Below are 9,216 nucleotides of genomic sequence, written 5' to 3' on the forward strand. Positions count from 1 at the left end.
CCCCCCCCCCCGACTACGCTGGGTAAACTTGTATAGATATATTATGTCCCAGTGTATGTTTTAAATTCCTGTTGAGATGTCATTTGATAACACAATTGTGAAAATAGATAATGCGAAAATTAACATAGCTCACATTTCCCTATTTTGATAAGCTACCTAATCAATATTCGCTACCTTGGAGGCGTCAATCCTCGCTGATGACGTTTTATGTTATTCATTATTACCTATCCAGTGGGCGCACTACGTCCGGAAAACGTCCGGAAAACGTCTTATTCTGGTCTCAATGCCTGCGCCTTAATGCAACGTGTTGAGGACGTCTTTTTCTAAGCGTCTGTGCAACGTTTGAGGATAAGGTTGTAGTAACGTTCTACTTAGGTTACTTTACTTTCTTTTCAGTTATAATGATAAAATCACTTTAAATGAAAAGAAACGCGAATAATTCGTAATTTGTATGATATCAACACACAATCATCGTAGGGAGACGATTGAGTAAAACTGAGATTATTTGTTATAGTTTAATGTTTAAACTGTATAAAACAAGGTATTTCCAAAAACAGATTTTTTTTTATAATATGGCATTTTAACAAATCATTCCAGTAATGGCTATACTAAAATTTCAATAACGATAAAGCTGTTCTTACTAAAGCAGAGATATAACGATGTAGCAGTTTGGAATTATTTCCCCTTATTTTAAAAATTTGTTTGTAAGAGGGTAGCGTCCATTAATTAAATAAGAGAAAAAAATATAATTATTGTTGACATCGGTAGCATCCAAATTGCTTTAACAAATTCATATATGAATGACAGTTTACATTATAAATATTTCTTTTTGTAAAAAGACGAAAAGAAACAATAACTCAAAGAGTTGGGCGGTATTTTGTACTTCCGGTTCTTTGTTTGCCCATCGATTAAATTTGACCACTGGTCATAAGGAGTCACCCAAACTAGATTATTGTTGATTGCTAGCTTCACAATCTGAATGCTCGAAGATGTTTCAATATCAACTGCGTTAGGTTAGTAATTGTTGAAGTTTTTCGTACCGTTTACATTTTGACACCTTCAGTATGTTTACGAAGAAATCGACAGAGCGTGTGTAAACATCTGACTCATGCATTATTGTGATTGCAAATATTCAAGAGCAATGATCTTTGCTAATGGATTTCCAAATTATCTTTACAAGAAAACCTTTGTAAACCATATTATGAATACTTCATTACTCCAGCTGCTATTTTCCTTTTCGATATTTGAATTTATTACATGTTCTTCAACATAATATGTAGTCCAAAAAGGTTATGTGCACCGTGTCAAAATGCAGATTGAACAAAAGAAACTTACAAAAGTATTGCTTAAGTAGAGGTTGATACATACAAACGTATTCAAACTGCCAATTACAAAAATTGCACTTGTAAAGGTGTGTTTGTTGTTATTAAATGGATTACATGACAGGGCTCGTTAAACATGTCTTCAATATATATGATATGCTGATGTACTGTGACTCATATCAACAAAGCCTATGCGTATTTAAGATATTTGTAAAGAACCATGTGATTGAATATATATGGTGGTATATATGACGTGGCGACAACGTATATACAACGTTAATAAAACGTGGTCATAACGTTACACACAAACGTCGTACGAACGTTACATGAAAACGTCCCGCAAACTTTAATTTGCAACGTTACTGTTACTTATTTGCACCGTTTTGTCCTGACGTAACTGCAACGTTTTCAGTACGTGTTGTGCTCGCTGGGTAGTTTCTCACAACGGTATTTCAGTTTTTCAGTCGCCTCAAAATAAATTTGGTGAGAATTACTTATTCTTGATATCTCTGTAGAAATAAAAGAATTATAATTTCTATACTGATGTTTTGATTAAATAACACAGTTACAAAAGTTAAGTTACTACAGAAAGACGAATTGCAACAAATACAGAATGTGATTTTTAAGTGAAATGTTTACTTAAGATGTAAAGATCTGTTAATGAAATAGTTCCACCTCACCAAAAACAAGAAGCGTTCCAACCAATACTGAGTGTAACATCTGTGTCTTCGCTTTGCTTTCTCCAAAATATCTCAGGAATTCCGGAAAGAAAATTCCGAATGTAAAACTCACACCGTCAATCAACGCATTGACAATAAAGGAGGAAAAAGTGACCATCCATCCCCATCCACCGTCCGGTACTTGAACTGTTTGATGCTCACATACATGTACCACGTCGGCTAGTGACAGTTTTCTCATTTTACCTAAAACAGTTAATAACATAATAACATATGGAATGAGTAGGTTTTATTCGTAACTTTCAACTGCGACAAAATTCTTATAGATTTATAAATGTGATAATTTTGCTTGGTTTTGACGTCATTTATATTGTGACGTCAAAAGTGTGACGTTGAATACATATTCACAGTTAGTATCAGGAAATGACAGAGGACAATTAATATTTCGACAGTTTAAAGTACCTCAATGAAACTTATATATTTCTCAGCTTACAAATATATGAACAAACATGAACAATGGAATATATTTACATGTCTATAAGTTGAAATCATTATGTATCTATACAGTTGTTTGACCGCACAACGCACCAAAAACAGCGTGCGCACATCGTGCATACATCACGCACACACTGTCCGCACCTCGTCCACACATGATGCGCACAACTGTGCGATTTAACAATCATTTGCGCCGTTGTGTGCTTCTATCCGTAAAGATATTACAACATTACGGAATGAAAAATTCTGGAAGGTTCGTACGGAATAAGGAACATTGTATATATTTTCTCAACATATTAATTAAGATTATGTTCAATTTTAAAATGCGTGTCACACAATATTACAGTGACCCTGTTAGACTGTCAAGAATGGGTTTGGATCCCAGAACAGGTAAATAACATTTTGATTAGTGACCGGAGTTTTATCAGGCGCCATGTGTCTGACGAAATATGATACCGCATGACTGCTATTTGTTATTTGCATTCGCTTTGGTCTACAGCTCCCCATCACCTGGACTTTCACACCTTAATGAGTGCCAAGTAGGGAAAACTACGATCCAGGTACATGTATATGTCCAAAGTGGTTTTGTTTACCGGGATAAGGGACCGTGTCCATACGTCTTATAATTTTACATGTGTCGAGTATGGTCGTTTAAAAATTACCAAAACAGCATACTTTCTCAATTTAAGAAAATATTGAAAGATTATCTTATATATATAGCTAGAATATAGAAACATACTCAATAAATCAAGTTTATTTGTTCAAACTCGAAACCGTATATTGCTTTAAGCCATTTCTCAATTTACACCAACTACGATTGTCATCGCACAACGTTCGTCCATCGTCCGCACAAATGTTCGCAAGCAATAATCGTCAAGAATTGTATCGTTCGAACATTGTGCACACACCGTGCGCACATCACGTGTACACCGAACAACGTTACCCCACAACTTTATTATACCCATTTTTCGATTTATTAGATATTGGTTCATAGTAGTTGGCCACTCCTGCAGGTCGGGGATCGGGAAAAGAATACAACTACTGTTACTGGCGGTATCTATCGTAAAAGCCGACTAATGGGGAACCCCTGTAGAATGTGGGTTTGTGTTTGTGCCCTCTGCTTGGGAAACAAAAGCAACCAAACTTAATAAGCTGCACCCATTGCAATATTTGGGATCTTTATCGTTCTCTCTACTTCTATCTACCTTTTATTTCCTAGCGACTTGCTCGGCAATACCTCACTTTTGGCTTTGACGTTGAACATTCGCCAGGATAAGGAAGGCAATAGGCTCTGCTCTCATGGCTTCCATCACACATGAAGGCATACACAACACACATGGAGGCATATACAACACACATGTAGGCATACACAACACACATGGAGGTATATACACATGGAGGCATATACAACACACATGGAGGCATACACAACACACATGGAGGCATACACAACACTCATGGAGGCATACACAACACACTTGGAGGTATATACACATGGAGGCATATACAACACACATGTAGGCATATACAACACACATGGAGGCATACACAACACACATGGAGGCATACACAACACTCATGGAGGCATACACAACACACATGGAGGTATATACACATGGAGGCATATACAACACACATGTAGGCATACACAACACACATGGATGCATATACAACACACATGGAGGCATACATAACACTCATGGAGGCATACACAACACACATGGAGGCATACACAACACACATGAAGGCATACACAACACACATGGATGCATACACAACACACATGGAGGCATACACAATACTCATGGAGGCATACACAACACACATGGAGGCATACACAACACACATGGAGGCATACAAAACACACATGGAGGCATACACAAAACACATGGAGGCGTACATAACACACATGGAGGCATACACAACACACATGCAGGCATACACAACACACATGGAGGCATGCCCTTAATGACCTTAGTTGTTGATAGGAAATTAAATCTGCACAACCAACATCATTACGCTATCCATTTCTTGCTACTTCCTTAGACAAGATATTTTCCCCATTAGCTAAATAGGTAGATCACTTGACTAGTATTCTGTAGTCTCATGTTCGATTCATAGTGGAGTGTCTTAGAAATAGGGTACTCATCTAGAGTCGCAACAGTGTAATTGAACTTGATCAAATTAAACTGTAATAAATCCATATAAATGTAAGACCATGAAGTGTGATATTGCTATCGACATAGAAACGCTAAGACAGAGGACATAGGCTATCCTGTTGAATACAATATTTATTTTCAACAATTCCTAAACAGGGTGGAAATATATCGCTATATGCTGAATACAAGTGAAATGTATATGGTATTTCAACGAGTTGTAACCCCAAAAAACCTACAACGACGAAAATGTTACTGCATAAAAAATCGGTAACTTACAGTGTGCTCTTTGGCACCATATTCTAACGACGCCAGGAACGACAAGGCCTTGTGCTATTTCGAATGGCCTACAATTCTATTGTTTAATGCTACTAGTCGGTAAAATTTGTTTACACAGATGTCATCAAATATTAAGCTAAGTAAATATCTAAGTGTCTTAAGCACAAATATACTTAACAATCATTTATTATACCGTTCCTTCATCTGCGACACAAACTGAACAGAAATTGGGGTTTGAATGCAATTGATAGAGAGTACCGCTCTGATTGGTCTATATAAAAAAAAGGAAAGATGTCATTTTTGATATGTTTCAAACTGTGAAAGATTTCAGATTTATCAGGTTGATAGAATCCAACATCAAATGGCAAAAAGGTAAAACAATGAATCTTGTAAATGACGATAGTTGCGCCGCAGGAAGGTCAGGATGTCGTGTTCACTACGAATAGTAAGTAAATATGTGTTTGCAATACTTACCAATTATGTTTATGTCCGTGAAATGACAAAGTATCCGATAATCTACCACTCAACACACAATATCACCTCGTTTGCCGAACAATTGCCAATATCAGTGTCAGACTTGATGTTATGACTTCAAATCCGTAGTTTTCACAAGGTGATCCTACGCAGTTCCATCCATGTGTAACCTAACTCAGTAACAATGTTTTCTACCCGTACGTGTGCACTGAAGCCAATAATGGGTGGTTACACAAAGGTGTTTACAGAGGGAGGGTAAACACTGTATTACTCTTTATTCAATATGCTTAAAATTACACATTAAAGAACGAAAACAGCAATAAAAGAAGGAATGCTGATGCGTTGATGTATGATAACGATGTCTACACCTACCTTTCTCATTCTAACGTTAACACTACTAAGTTCATATATTATTTTACACTTTGACAGTGTAAACATCAACTATTAATCACGTTACAATCTGTCCTCTGTTTGGATCGTCCAGTAGGAGAGAAGATAGATATGTTCTGGTTCAACAGATATGCGTTGAAAGGTAACAAGACGCCCTTTGTATGGGTTAAAACGATTTCAAGGTGTACGTTTATGGGGTTTTTTTTATGTTTTCATGGTTTTGTTGCTCACTCTGTTGGGTAGCAGTGTACAGTAGAGGGTTGTGGCCATGGGTGATATTTTTGTTAAATGGCTAACCCCTGTATAATGATATGTAAAAAAAATATAAAAATAAAACTGTACTAAAATTAGTATAAGCATGATGAAGTGGGCTATGTGAGCTTCACATTTGTAAAAAAGAAAGAAGATTTTTTTGGTTTGAGAATAAAAATTTGGCCATAATCCGAAAGGGTGCGTACACATGAAAAGCTAGCTTTACAGGAGGTAAAATTTTGACAACAGCACACGACACAAAATTGCAAAAAATCAAGTTTTACAACTTTACTGGGACCCAGATAATTCTGCAACCAGGTAGGTAATCTTTAATTTCAGACAGAGCTTAGGAAAAAAATACTAGTTGCGGGGATCAAATTTTGGGTTAAAAAATAGCAATTTTTGGCATTTTTTGGTAATTTTTGATGTGGTAACCATGGTTTTCACACAAGTGGCATACATAGAAAAAAGAGGTTTATACACTTCTCAGTACTTTATATGTATTGTAAATGTAATGCAGTTTACAAATATATATACATGTATACATGTGTTGTGTAGGGTAAATCCGCTGTGTTTACATTTCCTCGACATGTGCCTTGTTTATCAGAGTCGGGCCATTTCTACCGTATACTGCTACCTTGACACTCAGGTATTTTGTTTTATATTTTCATTTAGTGTGGCAATACCCTTCCACATCCTTTGTATGAGGAGGTTAGATTATTAGAGCATAACTGCCGCTGCTATCTAATGTGTATGAATACTGATGATACAATGGTTTGTAAGTAAGAGGATAAGGGTCATGTAAGGAAAAAATCATTATCGTTTTTCCGTATTAATAACCCGAAATTGCAAGACCGTAACTCGAAATTTTGACTTACTAACCTGTAATTTCAAGATAATTACTCAAAATTTCGAATTACTAAGTCGAAATTTCGAGAAGTTAACACGAAAAAACGATTTTGTTATTGCATGGTCCTACTGCTCTTTCGTACGCGTCAAGGGCCATGAACTCTACAGAACAGAAATACGCGCAAGTGGAGAAGAAGGCGTTGGCAACGACTTGGGCCTGTGAAAAAAATCTGAACTACTTATCGGCATGCATTTCCAGAATGAAACAGACCATAAGCCTTTGTTTTTTTACTAGGATAAAAACCATTACCAGAACTACCCCCACGGGTTCAACGTTTCCGAATGCGTCTGATGCGTTATAGTTACGACATCAACCATGTCCCAGGAAAACTCCTGTATATCGCTGATGCTCTATCCAGAGCACCCTTACAACCTATGGAACTTCCGGAGGAGGATGATTTTCACCTGGACGTAGAGGCATACGTTGACAGCATATTGATAAACATGCCAGCCTCAGAGACAAGTTTGGAGGAAATTAGAATGAAACTTCATGAAAATTCCGTGTGTGGTATCATAATGACATATTGCCAGGACGGCTGGTCAGGTTTTGAGAAGCCGTCTATTTCAGTCGCGACAAAACAATACTGGCAAGCCTAGGTGAGGGAAGAGTTGTCAGTCTGTTAGGGTCTTCTTCTTAGAGAAAATCGATTGGTTATCCCTTCCTCACTTCGCGCGGAAATTCTGCAAAAACTAAACGACGGGCATCAGGGTATCGTTAAGTGTAGGGAACGCGCCAAGCAATCTGTTTGATGGCCTGCGATACACCGTGAAATCGCAGACATCGTTAAGAACTGTACTATGTGTCTCACAAAAAGGGCAGACATTCCGGAACCACTCCAACCAACCGAATTCCCGGAACGCCCTTGGCAAGAGTTGAGGTCAGACTTGTTATATTGGAAAGGAACCAACTACCTACTAGTGGTGGACTATTTTTCTCGATATATTGAGATCGCGAAAGTCGGTTCAACGACTTCCCATGATTTACTGCTACACTTGCAATCCATATTTGCAAAGTATGGAATACCGGAAAAAGTGGTATCCGACAATGGACCACAGTATGCGAGTGCTGTGTTCCAACAGTTTGCAACAAAGTACGGATTTAACCACACAACTAGCAGCCCCCGTCACCCTCAAGGCAATGTGGATGCTGAAAGAGCAGTTCAGACGGTTAAACGAATCCTTGGTGGTTCACAGGATCCATATCTTGCTTTGTTGGCTTATCGTGCGACTCCTCTCAAAGGTGGTTACAGCCCCTCTGAGCTGTTAATGGGTCGTAAAATCAGGACGAATCTCCCTGCGAATCCAAGCAATCTGGAACCAAAGTGGCCTGATCTTGCGGATTTTCGATTAAAGGAACGCGAAAACCGTGTTGCGCAGAAGCANACAGTGGAACAGTGAAAGAATCTGTTTCTGACAGGTCATATCTTGTCAGTGTACCCTCTGGTTTTATTCGCCAGAACCGTCGTCAGCTCGTCCATACTCCATCATTGGTGACTGATCAACCAAAAGGATGTCAAGATGTTCCAAATGAACAGTGTAAAGAGACTGTGATAAAATCAGTTGATAAGTCTAGTCATAATGTATGTGACGCGCATTCTCCAGTGAAAGTTATTAAGCCTGTCAATGTGTCTCCTAAAGTGTCGAGGACAGTCGAGCTAAGTCTAAAAACTAATCAAAATTATGCAGTTGTCAAAACACGTTCTGGTAGGCTTTCTAAGGCTCCTCGAAGAATGGACCTGTAATTATGTTCAGAATGTTCATGTGTTCAAGTTTTACTTATAGTTTGGAAGTTCCATGTTGGTTAATTATCTAATAATATACATTTGGATATTAGAAAAATATCTAGTCAGTAATAATACTCAAGTTTATGGTTACTTTGTTGTTTAAAACTATAAAGAGTTTAAGGGAGATGTTGTGTAATAATTAGTATTACTATGTTGTGAAACAGACTATAGAGAGATCGAGTCTCTAATATAAGCACTTATCCGATGCAGACTATAACTAGCCTCGTTCTGGTCTCTTGGAACCAGCTTGGCGGCATGTAAACTTGTATTGTTGTAATATGAACGCCTGGCTTATGAATACAAGTCTATTGTTGATATCTGTTGTTTTGTCATGTCATCACAACCACATAGCAAAAAGAAATGAAACAGTCCTGAAATTGTTGGGAAATCTGACTTTGCATGCTTTATGAAATCATAGTTAAACTGATTCCAACGTGGGCCGAACTTACCCGACTCCCTGTCCGAACTTACCCCAAGA

General features: G+C 37.7%; 1 protein-coding gene across 1 annotated transcript in view; it reads right to left on the minus strand.

Moving 5' to 3' along the window:
* LOC110466666 (monocarboxylate transporter 13-like) overlaps positions 1 to 5,553 on the minus strand; it is a 13,961-nt gene extending 8,408 nt beyond the window's left edge. Inside the window, exons 1-2 of the mRNA XM_021523337.1 lie at positions 5,404 to 5,553; positions 2,003 to 2,245 (exon numbers count right to left, since the gene is read on the minus strand). Coding sequence (XP_021379012.1) covers positions 2,003 to 2,240 — 238 coding nt within the window. The 5' untranslated portion in view covers positions 2,241 to 2,245; positions 5,404 to 5,553. The remainder of the gene's footprint in view (positions 1 to 2,002; positions 2,246 to 5,403) is intronic.
* Positions 5,554 to 9,216: the final 3,663 nt, after the last annotated feature.

Source organism: Mizuhopecten yessoensis, unplaced genomic scaffold (assembly GCF_002113885.1).
Source record: "Mizuhopecten yessoensis strain PY_sf001 unplaced genomic scaffold, ASM211388v2 scaffold11141, whole genome shotgun sequence".
Classification (NCBI taxonomy): Eukaryota; Metazoa; Mollusca; class Bivalvia; order Pectinida; family Pectinidae; genus Mizuhopecten; species Mizuhopecten yessoensis.